The following is a 20,187-nucleotide window of genomic DNA, read 5'->3' as shown; positions in this document are numbered from 1 at the left end:
CCGTACAGGTAGAGATGGACGACTGCCATGTGATCCAACGATTACAGGATAAGACGTAGTTAGGCGGCGGGCTTAGGCTGTGCGCGGTAATCACAGGCAATCCCTGGAATTCTAGCCTGACATTACTTAAATGGTTTACTATAGTAAAACTGTTACACCATTTACTATTAAAAAAAAAATGAATCAAAATTTCATCCCCCAAAATTCTGTAGAGATATTCTATGGATTCCTGATACGTGTTATTTAGCTTTGCGGTGACTTCTCTTATAAACAGATAGGAGTTTCTAATAACAATGAAGTCATTTTTTATTTTGGATTTTTTTTTTTTAAAGGGGCTCCAGATTAATTTTTGGAAATGTCAAAAACGCATTTTAAAAAAACAAACAAACTCAACGTTTTTTGTAACATTTGTTATATAATGATTTTCTTTGCTTCTAATCTCATCAGAGCTTGACATTTCAGATCACCTTTACCTGCTGGAAGGAATTACGAAGACATTCCAGGCCAAGGTACTTAGTAAGTATGGCTGATAATTAGTCTGACATTTGAAGTAGCTCAACCATTATCTGTGACCGCTGTAAACAATGTTACCTAGTGAGCCCCCTTCACACAGATGGACGTTACTTTTGTCAGTTGCAGAACACAGAAGCATCTGTTCCTAATACATGGGGTATTGATCATGGTGACTTTTCGCCTTGAGAAACTTGGGGGGGAGGAGGGAAGAGGGATCCTTGTGTCAACGTGTGTCATCCCAACAAAGCTTTGTTTGCAAGAAAAGGAGAAGAAGCCGAAATATAATTAGTGATTGGTCACACTGTGTCTGTGCTGCCATATACTGATACATCTGTACTGATAGCCCGGCAGGGCAGAAGAGGCTCATCAGGGTGTTCAAAGTAAAACAAAAAAAACTATTTGGCACCTTCACAGTTTATTCTAAACAGGAAATCTCCAGGGTCTTACAACAAATGGTTCTGATCACACTGCAACCAAGTGGCTCTTTCTTACAAAGAGGTGATGCAGCGGCAATAAGACTTACGACACCCACCAGATGTGTTATTTTCAGGGCCACGCTGCAAAACTGATAACTAGACCCCACAAATATCATTGTTCACTACTGATTCCAACAGAAGGGCCTTTTGGCCCCATCAGAGACCAGAACCCAGGTGTGACTGGAAATTTTGCACCACCTATGGACTGAGAAAAATTGGTAATCACCTTCCAGGGAGGACAAGTCAGTGTGAAAACCACTTGAATTCACATAGGAACCCTAGTAGACCTTGTTTGGTCAGGGTGTGGTGCAAGGAGTGTAGAAACACACCAGGCTGGTATCTAGGTCAGAAATGGAAGAATGGTCCATGAGAACTTGGCTACAGCACCAGTGAGAAAATGTAAAAACATAACTTTTACTGTGCAATTAAAAACATGGTGAGCAAAAGCAAAAAGATAAAGAAGGATCCATAAGCTGACCCGTTTCGATTTGGCAACTCTTATTGATGATTAAGGCTGGTATCCAGGTCAGAAATGGAAGAAAGGTCCATGAGGACTGGGCTCCAACACCAATGACAAAATGTAAAAACATAAATTTTACTGTGCACTTAAAAACATGGTGAGCAAAAGCAAAAAGGTAAAGATGATGAAAGATCCATAAGATTACGCGTTTCGATTTGGCAACCCTTATTGATGATTGAGGCTGGTGTCCAGGTCAGAAATGGAAGAAAGGTCCAATAAGGACTGGGCTCCAGCACCAATGAGAAAATGTAAAAACATAACTTTTACCATGCACTTAAAAACATAGTGAAAAAAAGCAAAAAGATTAAAAAAAGATTAAGGATCCATAAGCTGATGCGTTTCGATTTGGCAACCCTTATTGATGATTAAGGCTGGTATCTAGGTCAGAAATGGCAGAAAGGTCCATAACGACTGGGCTCCAGCACCAATGACAAAATGTCAAAACATAACTTTTACTGTGCACTTAAAAACATGGTGAAAAAAAGCAAAAAGATTAAAAAAGATTAAGGATCCATAAATTTGCACGTTTAGGGTTAGCAACCCTTATTCCTGAAAAACTTTTGCCCCTCATTTTGATGGGAAATCCATTTTGCTTTTCAGTTGAGATTTTTGAGCTTTTGATCTTTCCTGTAGAAGTTTTGAAATACTTGTGGTGAAAAAAGGGGGAATGCCACATACATAAAAAGCACAACCTGAAGACACTGTCCAATCGAAACACTGCAAAAAAAAAAACACTGCAGGAAAAAACTCTTCCACAACATTTCAAAACTACATCAGACAAACAAAAACTTTTCCCAAAAAGAGCGTTTACTGGGATGCTTTTCACTTGACACACAGTTTGTTTTCAAAATTTCTGGAGCAGAAACTATTGGGGAATTTTTTTCAGACTTTTAAAAACTGTAATATTTGAAGGAACATATACTGTTCTCTGGAGTTTTGTGAGCCTCAAACGTCTTTTTCCTGCTTCTTTTGATTGCCTCCTGAACATTTTTTTTTGTAGCATTTTTGAGCGTTTTCTGTATGTTTTTTGAACTCCATTAAGCATTTAAGAAAACAGTCGTTTTTTGTGGGTGAAACTCTAAAAAAAAAAAAAATAAAAAATGTCTAGGGGTCTTCCTAGCATCTTTTTAGCCTTCAAATTGACTTGTATAGTAAGTATTGAGGGTCTTCCTTGTGGTAAAAACCTGGAATCCGCTTGAAATAGAGTCGTAAAACTGCCTAAAAACTGGACATAATGCACAGCAATGTAAAAGCGATACTGCTGTGCACCTGTTCGGTCATTTGTTACTTCTTTTAACTGCTTCAGGGTTCGGAAACTGTAAATTGGGTTAGAAGAAGTGACATGCTCGTGCTTTACGTGGCTTCCGCTAGGTAGTCACTCGCTAGTTTAGTTTAAATGATAGAAAAAAGACGCGACGAAGACAGCGGCAATAAAGTTGGAAAAACTGCTTCAGAAAAAAGACTGCTATTTCCTGTAGTGACTTTTGATTATTAGAACTTCGGCAGGTCCGCCGGCGCCTTAAGGACACCATGTGCATATACACTCTGGGCTTTGTTTGCACAGAATTTTCGAGATGGACAAAAATGATGACTTATTCTTGAAGAAACCACTTCAGAAAACAGAAATTTTGGAGAAGATCTGCTCAAAAAAACTTCTAAAAACCCCTCAGTGTAAAAATAGCCCTAAACCATCTTCCTATTACTCAGCAACAACTTTCTCACGTGATCTGATGACATGAAGTCTCTTGTGAACCAAGTGGAGGATGTGATGTCGGACAGATAGCACGCGGATCTGCATGTCTTTGATGGACAAAGCTGGCGAATGTGACCGATCACAAACGCTTTCATGGATCATTCGGAACCTCTAGCGACAGATACATTATATAACGTAGAATTTGATGCTATTGGCTGATGTTCTTTCTATACGTTGCTGCGGTATACCATTAAGACCGGAGCTGGTGGAGCTTTACTATTTACTGAAGGTAAAGTGCTTTTTTCTCAGCATACAGTGAGTACCTAGGTGTAAAGAGCCAGGAAAAGGTAACACTTTTACACTGCGGTGAGAATGGATGGGCAGCAGGAGAACTGAGCAAACATGCTGAGGAGGTGGTGTAATGGGGTATGGCGAAGATTCTTTACACAGCACTTCTGGAGAGGCCATCACTTCATCTATTAATTCCAGTCTCGGCTACCAGTGCTCACCAGTCACCACCACAGATATCTGCCATGTGGAGAAATTGGGCATTGTGAATAAACAGAGTAATTAACACAACACATTGCCCGGTGCTGCTCATTACTCTGCTCAAGTGCACACAGAACGCGGAACACAACAATGGCAGAAATGCAAAGTGTAAAGCTCAGGACTTCCCATCCTAAAGGATCACGAGAACTTCGTCAGGGCCACACCGCTGGAAGTTACCATGGCTGAAGAAAGCGCAAACTTACAAGGGAAGAAACAGCATCAGACAGAGAGACAGACAGATAGATAGAAAGATAGATTGATAATAGATAGAAAGACAGACAGATAGATAGATAGATAGATAGATAGATAGATAGATAGATAATAGATAGATAGAAGACAAATAAATAATACTAATAGAGTAGATTACTAGAGTGATACATTCAAACATTAGATAAACAATAAATAGATAAATAGGAGGTAGATAGATAATAGATAGATAGATAATAGATAGATAGATAGATAGATAGATAGATAGATAGATAGATAGATAGATAGATAGATAGATAGATAGAAGACAGATAATACTAATAGAGTAGATTACTAGATTGATACATTCAAACATTAGATAAAAAACATGGGTTAGAGATGCCACAGAGGTGGCGATGCCATAACCCTACATAGCCACGCGGCCTCTTCCATCCTTGTCTAGGGGAGTGCTAACCTTCTCTCCTTTCATACAACACATTAGATAAACAATAGATAGATAGATAATAGATAGATAGATAGATAGATAGATAGATAGATAGATAGATAGATAATGGAAAAGCAAAACAAATAAGATAAGTTCAGGGTGCAAAACCTCCCAAACAAGAATCTAGTTGTTGCAAGGTATGGCAAAATAAACAGAGTCAGCACTCCAAAAATGCAAACAAAGGGTGGACTTTAATTTGCTCATGCCACAATGTTTCGGTTTACAGAACCTTTCTGAGAGATAGATAGATAACAGATAGATAGATAGATAGATAGATAGATAGATAGATAGATAGATAGATAATAGATGGATAGATAGATAGATAGATAGATAGATAGATAGAAAATAGATGGATAGATTATAGATAGATAGATAATAGATAGATAGATAATAGATAGATAATTAATAGATAGATAGATAGATAGATAGATAGATAGATAGATAGATAATAGATGGATAGATAGATAGATAAATAGATAGATAGATAGATAGATATGTAATAGATGGATAGATAATAGATAATAGATAGATAGATAGATAGATAGATAGATAGATAGATAGATAGATAGATAGAATTATGAATGTTGTACACGTCCCACATTTCCTACATAAGGAATCACTCCTTCCAATGACAAAAAGTTGTACAATCTGCAAAAAGATGATGGCAGCAGTCACATTCCGGTAGGCGGCACACACCAAATCTTTAATACATGTGCAGTGTATGTCCAAATCCTCGTCATTCTCCGGTCTCAGACCTGACCTCCTCCTACTTCTGCAGTACATAGATTACATAGATGGCTGTAGATATCTTATCGGTAGAAGCACGGGTGTAGTATTCATTTGTTCTTTTTTTTTCGAGTTTTGTACTTTGTTATTCGGCATGGGGACCTTGTATAGAGTTACGTTTTTTAAAACCTTGGACTTAAAACCTTGACAACTAAATGAGCAGAGAAATATGAGGAAACGGCGTCCTTGTGAAAGTTATTGTGTCTAATACCTTCCTCTTGGAGAGATTACAAAATGTAAAAATGTGCATGACGGAGACAAGAGGCACCTCCAGACCTCAGACCTGTGCTCATCCTTATATACACACTGCTCAAGAAAATAAAGGGAACACTTACAAAACACAATGTAACTCCAAGTCAATGACAATTCTGTGAAATCAACCTGTCCAGTTATGAAGCAACACCGATTGTGAATCAATTTCTCCTGCTGTTGTGCAAATGGAACAGACAACAGGTATAAATGATCGGCAATTAGCAAGACAACCCTTATAAAGGAGTAGTTCTGCAGTAGGTGACCACAGACCTTTTCTCTGTTCTCATCATTTTTGGCTGTTGTTTTGGTCACTTTTGCATCTTGTCATTGCTTTCACCCCTAGAGGTACAGTAGCATGGGGCGGTGTCTACAACCCATAGACGTTGCTCAGGAAGTGTAGCTCATCCGGGATGGCACATCAATGTGGGCTGTGACAAGATGGGTAGCTGTGTCTGTCAGCACAATGTCCAGAGCATGGTGCAGATACCAGGAGACTGGCCAGTACACCAGGGGAGACCTGGAGGGGGCCGTAGGAGGGAAACAACCCAGGAGCAGGACTGCTACCTCTTCCTTTTTGCAAGGAGGAACAGGAAGAGCACTGCCAGAGCCCTGCAAAATAACCTCCAGAAGGTCACTAACATCCATGTGTCTGCTCAAACTGTCAGAAACAGAATTCACGAGGTTGGTATAAGGGCCCGACATCCACAAGTTGATGTTGTGCTTACAGCAAAACACCGTGCAGAGCGATTGGCATTTGCCAGAGAACACCAAGATTAGCAGATTTTAAATTGGCGCCCTGTGCTCTTCACGGATAAGACCAGGTTCACACTGAGCACATGGACAGATGTGACAAAGTCTGGAGACGCCATGGAGAACATTCTACTGCCTGCAACATCCTCCAACATGACCAGTTTGGCAGTGAGTCAGTAATGGTGTGGGGTGGCATTTCTTTGGAGGGCCGCACAGCCCTCCATGTGCTCGCCAGAGGTAGCCTGACCGCCATTAGGTACCGAGATGAGATCCTCAGACCCCTTGTGAGACCATATGCTGGTGCGGTTGGCCCTAGGTTCCTCCTAATGCAGGATAATGCCAGACTCCATGTGGCTGGAGTGTTTCAGCAGTTCCTGCAAGATGAAGGCATTGAATCTATGGACTGGCCTGCCTGATCCCAAGATCTGAATCCAATCGAGCACAACTGGAACATCATGTCTCGTTCCATCCACCAACACCACGTTGCACCACAGACTGTCCAGGGGTTGACTGATTGCTTTAATCCAGGTCTGGGAGGAGATTCCTCAGGAGAAAATTTGCTGCATCATCAGAAGCATGCCCATGCATTATAGGGAGATCATACAGGCACGTGGAGGTCATGCACACTACTGAGCATCATTTCCTTGTTTTGAGGCATTTCCACTGAAGTTAGATCAGCCTGTAATTTAATTTTCCGCTTTGATTTTGAGCATCATTCCAACTCCAGACCTCCATGGGATATTCATTTTGATTTACGTTGATCACTTTTATGTTTTATTGTTCTCAACATATTCCACTGTGCAATGAGTATAGATTTGCAACTGAATATTTCATTCAGTGATATCTAGGATGTGGTATTTTAGTGTTTCCTTTTTTTTGAGCAGTGTATCTTCTGCTGAAATCTTTCATCAGTTCATAGAGGTATTACATCTTGACCAGACAGCGGTGTCGACTGCATTGCTCTCCATATATCACATACGGATTTAGGACATCTGTCATGTAAAACTAGTTCGATGTCTGTAACCCTGATCTATAGCGACTTTTAACAAAACTCGTTCACGAGTTCCACCTCCTGTCGCCTCCAGCTCAAAAATATCTCCAGAATATGTCCTTTCCTCAACCATCAATCTACTAAAATGCTTGTGCATGCCCTCATCATCTCCCGCCTTGACTACTGCAACACCCCCCTCTGTGGCCTCCCTGCTAACACCCTTGCACCTCTCCAGTCCATCCTTAACTCTGCTGCCCGACTAATCCATCTCTCTCCTCGCTACTCCTCCGCTTCCCCCCTCTGCAAATCTCTTCACTGGCTCCCATTCCCTCAGTGTATCCAGTTCAAATTACTAATACTGACCTACAAAGCCATCCATAACCTGTCTCCTCCATATATCTCTGAACTAATCTCCCGATATCTTCCCTCACGTAATCTCCGGTCCTCCCAAGACCTCCTTCTCTCCTCCACACTTATCCGCTCCTCACCCAACCGCCTCCAATACTTCTCCAGAATATCCCCCATCCTCTGGAATTCTTTGCCCCAACACGTCCGACTATAAACCACATTCAGATCCTTCAGACGGAACCTGAAAACCCATGTCTTCAGGAAAGCCTACAGCCTGCACTGACCCCGCTGCCTCCTCACCACTATCGGAGCTACTGCCTCACCAACACCGGAGCTCCTGCAACCCTCAACCTATTGTCTCCTTCCCCACCATCCTGTAGAATGTAAGCCCGCAAGGGCAGGGTCCTCGCCCCTCTGTATCAGTCTGTCATTGTTAGTTTGCTTACTGTAAGTGATATCTGTAATTTGTATGTAACCCCTTCTCATGTACAGCACCATGGAATCAATGGTGTTATATAAATAATAATAATAATAATAATGATTATCTTCCAATGTAAATGCACCTTAAAGTCAGTGTATAACACGGATAATGTACATTAGGGTCAGTATATAGCAGAGATAATCTACATTAGGGTCAGCGTATAGCAGGGGTAATCTACATTAGGGTCAGTGTATAGCAGGGGTAATCTACATTAGGGTCAGTGTATAGCAGGGGTAATCTACATTAGGGTCAGTGTATAACAGGGATAATCTACATTAGGGTCAGTGTATAACAGGGGTAATCTACATTAGGGTCAGTGTATAGCATAGATAATCTACATTAGGGTCAGTGTATAACACGGATAATGTACATTAGGGTCAGTGTATAACAGGGATAATCTACATTAGGGTCAGTGTATAACAGGGATAATCTACATTACGGTCAGTGTATAGCGGGGATAATCTACATTAGGGTCAGTGTATAGCATAGATAATCTACATTAGGGTCAGTGTATAGCAGGGATAATCTACATTAGGGTCAGTGTATAGCATAGATAATCTACATTAGGGTCAGTGTATAACAGGGATAATCTACATTAGGGTCAGTGTATAACAGGGATAATCTACATTAGGGTCAGTGTATAACAGGGGTAATCTACATTACGGTCAGTGTATAGCGGGGATAATCTACATTAGGGTCAGTGTATAGCATAGATAATCTACATTAGGGTCAGTGTATAGCAGGGATAATCTACATTAGGGTCAGTGTATAGCATAGATAATCTACATTAGGGTCAGTGTATAGCAGGGATAATCTACATTAGGGTCAGTGTATAGCAGGGATAATCTACATTAGGGTCAGCGTATAGCAGAGATATACTACATTAGGGTCAGTGTATAACAGAGATAATCTACATTAGGGTCAGTGTATAACAGAGATAATCTACATTAGGGTCAGTGTATAACAGGGGTAATCTACATTTGGGTCAGTGTATAGCGGGGGTAATCTACATTAGGGTCAGTGTATAGCGGGGGTAATCTACATTAGGGTCAGCGTATAGCAGAGATATACTACATTAGGGTCAGTGTATAACAGAGATAATCTACATTAGGGTCAGTGTATAACAGAGATAATCTACATTAGGGTCAGTGTATAGCATAGATAATCTATATTAGGGTCAGTGTATAGCGGGGGTAATCTACATTAGGGTCAGTGTATAGCAGGGGTAATCTACATTTGGGTCAGTGTATAGCGGGGGTAATCTACATTAGGGTCAGTGTATAGCGGGGGTAATCTACATTAGGGTCAGTGTATAGCAGGGGTAATCTACATTAGGGTCAGTATATAGCAGGGGTAATCTACATTAGGGTCAGTGTATAACAGAGATAATCTACATTAGGGTCAGTGTATAGCGGGGGTAATCTACATTAGAGTCAGTGTATAACAGGGGTATTCTACATTAGGGTCAGTGTATAACAGGGGTAATCTACATTTGGGTCAGTGTATAGCGGGGGTAATCTACATTAGGGTCAGTGTATAGCGGGGGTAATCTACATTAGGGTCAGTGTATAACAGGGGTATTCTACATTAGGGTCAGTGTATAACAGGGGTATTCTACATTAGGGTCAGTGTATAGCGGGGGTAATCTACATTAGGGTCAGTGTATAGCAGGGGTAATCTACATTAGGGTCAGTATATAGCAGGGGTAATCTACATTAGGGTCAGTGTATAACAGAGATAATCTACATTAGGGTCAGTGTATAACAGGGGTAATCTACATTAGGGTCAGTGTATAGCAGGGGTAATCTACATTTGGGTCAGTGTATAACAGGGATAATCTACATTAGGGTCAGTGTATAACAGGGGTATTCTACATTAGAGTCAGTGTATTACAGGGGTAATCTACATTAGGGTCAGTGTATAGCGGGGGTAATCTACATTAGGGTCAGTGTATAACAGGGCTATTCTACATTAGAGTCAGTGTATTACAGGGGTAATCTACATTAGGGTCAGTGTATAGCGGGGGTAATCTACATTAGGGTCAGTGTATAGCAGGGGTAATCTACATTAGGGTCAGTGTATAGCAGAGATAATCTACATTAGGGTCAGTGTATAGCAGAGATAATCTACATTAGGGTCAGTGTATAGCAGAGATAATCTACATTAGGGTCAGTGTATAGCAGAGATAATCTACATTAGGGTCAGTGTATAGCAAGGGTAATCTACATTAGGGTCAGTGTATAACAGGGGTAATCTACATTAGGGTCAGTGTATAGCAGAGATAATCTACATTAGGGTCAGTGTATAGCAGGGGTAATCTACATTAGGGTCAGTGTATAGCAGGGATAATCTACATTAGGGTCAGTATATAGCAAGGGTAATCTACATTAGGGTCAGCGTATAGCGGGGGTAATCTACATTAGGGTCAGTGTATTACAGGGGTAATCTACATCTACACCGATTTGCATGAAGTCCCATTATTCGTCCTACCTTTGGTCCCTTTGGATGTCGATGCCTCGGCTTCTACTTTAATCCCGTGTCTCTTACGTATTACCCGTTTATATTCCATGGATAATAACCCTTTTCTCCTTTTTCTCCCTCCATACAGAGGAAAGTTACTTTCCCTCCTGTGCATGTCGCCTCTCCCCCCAGACTAGCCAAGGCAGCAGTTGTGAGGGACAAATGTTTCCTTCAGGTAACGGATTTGTTGTCCTGCTGTCCATGAGTAAAAGGATAGGATGTCTCCGGGATTTTTTTTTTCTGCCTCTTGCTAAGTCAGCTGGGGTTAGCTGATCACCTGAATGGTTAAAAAACAGGGGGAGGTGAAACCATTAAAGTGGAAATGAGGGTCTTGCTTGACCTCAAAGAAAAAGAAAAACGGATTTCTAGATCTTAATAATATTGGGGTTAGGATATTTTTATGGAAATCTTCCAGTTTTTTCTACTGCGGGTCGTGAAATAGTCTTAGAATGGTCTTTATGAAAGATTGAAACTTTTTATCTTTCTTTGGGGAAAATTATTACAAAAATAGAAACTTTTTTTAGGAGGAGCAATCCTTTGGATACCGAGCGCAACCCTTTGGTCCCATTGTTATTGGTCAAATGTATTTGTTTGTTCATTTTTTTATTGTTCCTTTTTTTGAAAATATTTATTTGTTTTATTTTAATCAGAGCATTGCTTGTTTCTGACACATTAAACCTCTTTGTTTTCTGTAACTGGCATAGTCCTGGAACCTTACAAAGCCAGACAGGGACAGTGACATAGCACAGACAAAAAGCTCAATGCATTATGGTCACTCCAAACAGGGCACAAAAGGCGAGGGAGGCAGCGATGTGTAAATTAAACAATGCGAAGGGGAAAAAAACTAAAAGTAGGGAGGTGGGGGCGGCGGCGAAATATTGAATTATTTCTGTCATGAGGCAGTGACTAAAGCCAGGCTCTAATTGAATTAAACTCCATTTATTTGCTCAGGCCTAAACAACAGGCTGAAAAAAGTAAGGTTTGTTCAACTGTTTGGAGGTACCACCTTTCCTCACCCCGTACACTCCACCATCTGTGCTCGCACACACACACATGTTCCACCTCGCAGCAAATGTATCCAGACCCACAGTGAACACTGAAGCCAAAAAAAGACAAAAAAAAAAAAAAAGACGCACAAAAGCTTTTTTAGGCCGCCCCTACCCCCAGGAGAATGGGGTAATAGCTGCGGGGTGAAGGGGGCACTTTCTTTCTAGCCACTGCCCAGGTGAGGTGGTCTGGTGTGTCCTCTGAGCCTCGACACGCGTCAAGAAAAAGAAAGGTTAAAATTAGAAAATTCAATTTATTTGATAATTTCCCAGAATAATTAGAGTTAATATGGGTTAATTAATATGCAAATCTCTCAGCAGATGTTCTGCAGCAGGGCCTGTGTGAGAAAACAGCCTTTGCTTTTCTCCTACGTGATTTTGGCTGTCAGTTATTGGGTATAATTACTGTAACTAACCGAATACACACAAAACCTTTGGAATATCAAATCGTTACAGTTTCGGGGCGGCTGAAGCTACCACTTTGCTGCAATAAAAGCTAACAATTTCTTTCACAAGACCCTTATTTTTTTTGTTTTGTTTTTTTTTTTTGTTTTGTTTCTTTTTGTATTTTTTTTTTTATTCAGAAGAGAAGAAATGAATCGGGCTGAATAGATTCTTCATCTTTTTTTCCCCCCATAATTAGGTCAGTATTATAAGTGCATTCCAATCGTCGCCGACAGGAACGTCACCACCTGCAAAATCAAACTTCATTGTTCGCCAGTCTTTGTGCTGACCAATGAGGGCGCTCCGTGCCAAGATTCTGTCGCTCTGCCTCAATGCCGGGAAAGATGGATCCTCAGTAATGAAGAAACTGCTCGAAAAGTTACATAGAATTAGAAGACGTCATAAGTAACAGAGAGATGATGGCTGACAAAGAGCCCAACATTCAGAGGCCTGGGTTTATCTACTTTTCTAAAAAAAGGGATCCGCTCACATGTGGATATGAAAGTATATAATCTGTATGTGTGATGTCAATATACGACTGCTACTGGGGGGATGTAGCAGAGCCGGGGCTGTGACGTGATGTGAGGCAGTTGTGTATTCCCAGAGGATGTCAGGTAACCTTACTAAGAGATAGATAGATAGATAGATAGATAGATAGATAGATAGATAGATAGATAGATAGATAGATAGGTAGATCAAAATATAGATAGATAGATAGATAGATAGATAGATAGATAGATAGATAGATAGATAGATAGATGATAGATAGATCAAAATATAGATAATAGATAGATAGATAGATAGATAGATAGATAGATAGATAATAGATAGATAAATAGATAATAGATAGATAAATAGATAGATAGATGATAGATAGATAGATAGATAGATAGATAGACAGATAGATAGATAGATAATAGATAGAAGATAGATAGATAGATAATAGATAGATAGATAGATAGATAGATAGATAGATAGATAGATAGATAGATAGATAGATAATAGATAGATAATAGATGGGTAATAGATAGATAGATGATAGATAGAAGATAGATAGATAGATAGATAGATAATAGATAAATAGATAGATAATATATAGATAGATAATAGATAGATGATAGATAGATAGATAGATAATAGATAGATAGATAATAGAGAGATGATAGATAGATAGATAGATAGATAGATAGATAGATAGATAATAAATAGATAGATAGATAGATAGATAGATAGATAGATAGATAGATGGATTGATAGATAGATAGATAGATAGATAGATAATAGATAGATAGATAGATAAATAGATAGATAGATAGATGGATAGATAATAGATAGATGATAGATAGATAAATAGATAGATAGATAATAGATAGATAGATAATAGATGGGTAATAGATAGATAGATGATAGATAGATAGATAGATAGATAGATAGATAGATAAATAGATAGATAATAGATAGAAGATAGATAATAGATAGATAAATAGATAGATAGATAGATAATAGATAGATAATAGATAAATAGATAATAGAGAGATGATAGATAGATAAATAGATAGATGATATATAGATAGATGATAGATAATAGATAGATAATAGATAAAGAATAGATAATAGATAGATAATTAGATGATAGATAGATAATAAATAGATAATAGATAGATAGATAGATAGATAGATAGATAGATAGATAGATAGATAGATAGATAGATAGATAATAGACAGATAATATCCAGGGTTACATAATGTAGGATACAGCTTCATGCCATGTAATGATGTGACGCTCGGCTCCTCTACATCTCGGTTCCATTCCTATGAAGCACTCGCGCTGAATAATGAGCAAATATTGAAACAAATATAATCTTCAAGAGGAAGCACAACAGCAGGAGAAGCGCCGGCAGTGCAAGATGTGGACAGAGAGCGGAAACCCAAGCCGCGACTCCCAGGACGGGTCCAGCCGCACATTGGAAGAAGCGAGTGTGCAGGTAAAGGTGATCAGGGAAGGGTTCCTGGCTGCTCAGAGTATGATCCTATGAAAAGGCAATTTTTTGATTAGTTTTTATAGTTTTTATATCTCTTTTATAAATAAATGTTTTCCTGCCGTTGCAGTTGGATAAACCTTAGTACCTTAATGTTTCCGGATATTTTAAAGGCTTATTTCCAAATAATCAAATAATCCTCTATTCACACGATAGCCAAGAATAAAAAAGAGGAACAAAAGTTTTTTAGGCTGCCTCCTGAACGTGGGGTAATAGGCGCTTCCTTCTCGCCACTGCCCAGATAAGATGGTACTGTGTCCTCCACGCCTCAATAGATAAGAGATAACTTGCTGATAGCTGGGAGTCCAACCGCAGAGACCCCAATCAATTCAGAAAACGGGGTTCACTCCACTCATTGTCTATAGGACTGCTGGAAAAGCAGAGCGCAGTGCTTGGCAGTCCTGTAGACAATGAATGGAGCAAGGAAAGCATGCGCTGCTCCACTCCATCCACTATGGGGCCACAGAACCTTGTTCTCGCGGTTGTTCTTAGAGATCAGACTCTCAGTGATCAGCACGTTATTCCGCGTTCTATGTATAGTGGATAACTTAGGTTATGGGGAATAGCCCCCAAAATTAACTCAGGCAGCATGTTGGCTCAGTGGTTAGCACTTTTGTTTTGCAGTGCTGGGGTCCTGGGTTCAGATCCCACCAAGGACAATATTTGCAGGAGTTTGTATGTTCTCCCCGTGTTTGCCTGGGTTTCCTCCGGGTTCTCCGGTTTCCTCCCGCACTCCAAAGACATCCTGATAGGGAATGTAGATTGTGAGCCCCAATGGGGACAGTGATGATGATGTCTGTATAGCGGTGGAATTAATGGCGCTATATAAGCAAAGCATAATAATAATAACCCTTTAAGATTTCTAAGTCCCATTGCAAAATTGGGCCCACGACTATCAAGTGCAGTTCCCCGGCCCGGCCTCCCCATAGGGGAGCGGCACCTTCTGAGCCTCCGCAGACCCACTGCACCCTTTGCACGGTTTACGGCACAGATTTCTGCCTTTCCCGCTTTGCCAGCTAATTCCATGTACATTCCCCTCCATCCCGGCAGCTTGTCACTATCAGCTGTCACTTAGGCGTCTCTGTTTAAACACCAATTCCGTTATCTGCCCTGATGCTGATTCCCCCTCTCCCAAACCCTCTGACTTGGCTCCAGATCGCTGAAAGAGTTGTCATGGCCCGGTGCCACCAGTACACCATGGCGCTGCCCTCCTCCTCCCTGCCGCACGGCTCCTCTCTCCCCCTCAGTCTCTTTCAGGTAGTGGAATTTGCTGACACTGGCAATGTATGGTGGCTTGTCAGCTCGAATCCTGGGTGTGGCAAAAACCAGACAGATAGCTCCAGCACAGAACCGGGCTGCTCTTAGGAAAGGTGGCCGCCAAGGACCGCCGCAGTCAGCTGGATTTATTAACCCATGCACTGCACCCAAGGGGCTGTTTACCCAAAGAACAACATCAGTTTATTAAAGGAAGGCGAGAAAAATACAATTCTATTCCGCATTCTCCAACCTGTCGCTCTCCTGCTACAACTACAAACTACAACTCTCACCATACTGGGTATTAGGGCACATTGTGCTGGGACATCAATGCAAAAATCACGCCAAGAGGCCGCTCGCTGCAATCTCTGCTTGTAGCAACTCATGCTTTATTATACATATATATTATACTGTACGCAGGCATCTGGTGGTAACTGAGTGTCTTCAGCGTGCTCGAATAATATGCTGCATGCGTTGTGCAGGGATTGTCTAACAAACAGATAATCCCAATCCCTGCATGTGTTGCTGCAGTCGAACAGCCATGAGACATGCAGCCGTGGGGACTGGAACACATTTTTCGATCACTCGGTTAGCATCGGAGCATGCTCAGATAACACCTTATCCCAGCACGGTCACATATCACTAATGGTAAAGTTTTAATACTAGAGGATAGGACCGTTTCGATTGGGGTTCACCTTGTCGTGGTGGGATGACTTTTATGCTTTTTTTTTACATAAAAAACAGCGTTTACAAAGTCCCCTATGTTATTTATACGCACTAATACTATTTATTTACTTACAGCAGGGAACATGAACATTTTATTTCTATCTTGTATATGACAATATAACGTATGACTAACTATAACACTACTATACCGCACTCTGCTCCATTGTAGATTACATACTATGCTTTTATTATACTGTTGCATTTCATCTTCTACAATCGTACTGTAATATTCTACTATATATTGCATCGTTTTAGACCACGTTATCATATACTGTGTTATATTATACTTGCATTTATTTACACCATATTATACTTTATTACTCTCTATTATACTTTTATATGCTATACTATTAGTTACATTATAATATACTACTATATATTACATCTTTTTAGGTTCTATACTATATTATACTATATTATATACCTTGTTTTATTATTTGGCGCCATAGCACGGGAAATCTCACTAAACAGTGATATCTTAATTTATATGACATCATATTAAAATATGCCATTTTTTTGCATTTATTTACACTATATTATACTTTACTATGCTTTATTATACTTTTATATACTTTGCTAATTTGTTACGTTATATTATACTAGGTATTGCATCTTTTTACATGATATTATATTACATTATGCTATATTATACTTTTATCTACTTTTTCTAATTTATATTATCTTATATTATACTATTCTATCACATATGGCACCTTTTTACACTACATTATGCTATGTTATACCTTTAGATACTTTTCTAACTAATTTTATCTTATTTTATAATATTGTACTATATATTGCATCTTTTTACACTACATTATGCTATATTATGTTATATTATACTTTTAGATACTTTTCTAATTAATTGTAACTTATATTATAATATTCTACTACATTATTTTATATTATACTTTTAGATACTTTTCTAATGTATATGATCTTATAATATTCTATTATATATTGCATTTTTTTACACAACATTATGCTATATTATGTTATATTATACTTTTATATACTTTTCTAATTTATATTATGCTATATTATAATATTCTCCTACATTATGTTATATTATACTTTTATATTCTAGGCTAATTTGTTCATTTATATTATAATATTCCACTATACATTGCATCTTTTTAGGCCACATTATTCCATGCTACGTTATATTGTACTTTTATACACTTTGCTAGTTTATGTTACGTTACGATATACTATTATTATTACGCTGTTTTATACTATGCTGACTATTCTACGTTGTACTTTTCTGCGCTACGTCTTCTTTTACACTTTTCCCAGGCCGCGCTATACTATACCAAGTCTAAGAATGCATCGACCCCATCGCTCCCATACCGCTATATCGCGCCCAATCAAATAATGCTTTTTATTTTCTTCTCGCCGTATAAAAATGTATGAGATTTTGCAAAAAGTCAATGAATTTCAATGTCGCGCGAGATAAGTGCTCATGAATCGCCCGTAGCCCCGTACCTTCGCTATTATAAAGTAATGCCGATGCAACGTGACAAAGACAGGAGGGAACCGGGGGAAGCAAAAGTTGAGTCCCAAACTGTCCGAACTGGAAAGCTCTCAGTACAGGAGGCTGATAAGACTTTTATCTCCTGCAGCAGAATTTTTACTGTGCGCCATGATAACGCCCCGGCTGCAGAAGGTTTCACACTTGTGCACTTATCAATGCCATGTGTTTGTGTAGACCTCAAATACTTATCTAAATCCCTAAGCTGAAAAGTACAGGACCTCCACCGAAATGAAGATACACAGGGGTGTTTGAAAGTGTGATCCTGATAATACTCCTAGGCCTGGCCGATAGCACCCCCCCCCCCCCCATGCCACTCATGGATGGCACTTAAATTGGTCTCCGGCACAGAACAGGTTAATGGTCCTGATAAGATAGATGGATGAAGAGGTGCAGACCTGGATGTTTGATCCTTATCAGGTAGAAATGAGGCAAGAAAAATGTAGGGAAAACATTGGGACTTCAGGCGTTATCTACAGTCCGCAGGTATTTATTACACCTAAAACAGCCACAATTTACGGCAAAATCTGATGTAACGACCAACTGCACCATGGAAGGCAATGAGGCGCAGGAAGAATGCCCAAAAAGTATGAGAATGGTTCCCCTAATGGGGATGCTGAGCTGCACGGATCCCTCACGCCATCCACAATACTCATTATTACGGTACAATTCCATTATATAAATCCAGCAATATATTCTAAAAAGCTGTATATTGTATAAATGTATATTTGGAGGCCAAGTCAGCGTTCGTGTGCTCTCAATAGGGAGTGGAGTCAGCCGCGGGAGACAATTCACTTCTAGAAGTTACTTGCGGTATCTTTCCTAAAAACAAAAGGATCAGGCATGTTGAAATCACTCAGCCCGATCTTTCTTTACACCAAATTCTGCCTATTGTACAAAGTCTGGATGAAGTCGGCTGACAATATTGTGTTGAACACCTTCAGGAATATGGAGGAGCTTTGTACATGGATGTCCTTAGCTTAAAGGGGTTGTCCGGTCTAAACTGATGTCTGCAGACACTCTGTGTGACTGCAGACTTATGAATCCCCCTGCGCGCTGCGAGGATTCACAGGTTTCTGAACTGGAACGGCGGTGATGTATGTGTTATGCTTTACCCTAGGCAGAGCCTGTCTACCGGGCACTGCCTCGTTCAATCAAAGTGGAGGACAAGTGGAGTACAACCCCTTTAAATACCTCCATACAATGTGTGCAATCTTCCCCAAAAACAATACTTGTAGGAATACGTCATTGATAGTCACCTCTGTAAGTGATTTACACCCTAATTAAAACAAAAGGATCAGGCATGCTGAAATCACTCAGCCTCATCCTTCTTTCTTCAATTTGGAGAGTATCCAGATACCGTGATCAACGGAGATTATTATGTTGTCACCTTTTGGCCTAAGGGATATGGCAGAGTTTTGTACATGGAGGCCATCAGTTTACTTCTTTCCATGCAATGATTTGTGTGGCCCAGCATTATGTGGGTGATGTAGGGGAGGCTTTTTCCAAAATAAGGGTCCAATGGAGTATGCTATGATTTTATTTTTACTCTAAGGTTCATATTAAATCCAACAGACAACCCCCTTCCTAAAATTAGAGACTTATAGATGGATATACAGTAGGCGCCCATAGAAGTCTATGGTCTCCCTATCATGGCTGAGAAGTTGTACTACACCATAACTGTTGTGATGGCACATGGGTCCTTCCATGATGTTGTATTGTGGATTCATGCCTAAAGTTGTATCCTATGATGGTTGACCGCTATGTGCTATGGGAAAGTATAGGACACTTAGCAAGTTTCCCCAAGTTACCATCTTAACCATAAATATCAATAATGAACCCATCTAATAAGACCCCCAAAAGATAACCCTCGTTACACGGTTATCAAGAGTCACAAATTACAGTTGCAGAAGACATGACCCCGTCATCTAGCTAAGAGCGATCCACAAAATGATGAGCTGGGATTGACGACCCATAATTGTCCGTTCTTTCCAGCTTATGGAAAAACTTTGTATCTTCAAGCCCATATTCTGAAAAAGTCCAAATGAGGACCCCAAAGTCTACATCCATGGGTATAAAGAATCACAAGTAATGGTTAAAGATATAACCCGAAGTCTAAGAATAATAAAGCAAAAACTTCTGGTTGATCCAGAAAAAGCCGAGTTGGAATTAACAGCCAATAATCCTAAAATAAAAAAAATGTCACCAACATGTGGGAACAGCAGCAAAAAGTTTCGTAGCTTCAGGCCCGTGTCCTGTTTTAATATCCAGTGAAATAAATGGCTTCCTCGAAATCTATGCAAATTTCAATGTAAGCAATCATTGCGAAATTAATTTTGCCTGAACTGATTAAAAGCATTAATAAATCTATATGCCGTATTGCTTCAATCTGATACTGTAAGAATCCCACCACTTCCTGTAAGATTAATTATAATTCTACAATAACATATTACAGTGCCAGAAGAGTATAACTGTACGTTCTGTTAATAATGGCTAAGTCCAAAAAAACCGAGCAGTAATTACGCCGAGAAAGTCATTTGATCGCGGTTGTTTTCTTTAACTGTTGATGTTAAGCGT

The 20,187-nt window shown here is 39.7% G+C and overlaps 1 protein-coding gene and 1 non-coding gene across 4 annotated transcripts in view; both read right to left on the bottom strand.

Annotated features, from left to right (window-relative positions):
* ZEB2 (zinc finger E-box binding homeobox 2) overlaps positions 1 to 20,187 on the bottom strand; it is a 175,536-nt gene that overhangs the window by 43,009 nt on the left and 112,340 nt on the right. The window contains exon 1 of one of the 3 annotated variants that reach the window (XM_077273009.1): positions 10,541 to 12,664. The exons of the other annotated variants lie outside the window; for them this stretch is intronic. Coding sequence (XP_077129124.1) covers positions 10,541 to 10,685 — 145 coding nt within the window. The 5' untranslated portion in view covers positions 10,686 to 12,664. Of the gene's footprint in view, positions 1 to 10,540; positions 12,665 to 20,187 lie in introns of those variants that run through there. 3 annotated transcript variants of the gene reach the window in all.
* LOC143786418 (U6atac minor spliceosomal RNA) lies at positions 4,319 to 4,434 on the bottom strand. Its single transcript, XR_013218303.1, has one exon. It is a non-coding gene; the product is annotated as a U6atac minor spliceosomal RNA (small nuclear RNA).

The sequence above is a fragment of the Ranitomeya variabilis genome, chromosome 7 (assembly GCF_051348905.1).
Source record: "Ranitomeya variabilis isolate aRanVar5 chromosome 7, aRanVar5.hap1, whole genome shotgun sequence".
Classification (NCBI taxonomy): domain Eukaryota; kingdom Metazoa; phylum Chordata; class Amphibia; order Anura; family Dendrobatidae; genus Ranitomeya; species Ranitomeya variabilis.
The sequence above is the reverse complement of the archived record's forward strand: the minus strand, read 5'-3'. Positions and strand labels throughout refer to the sequence as shown.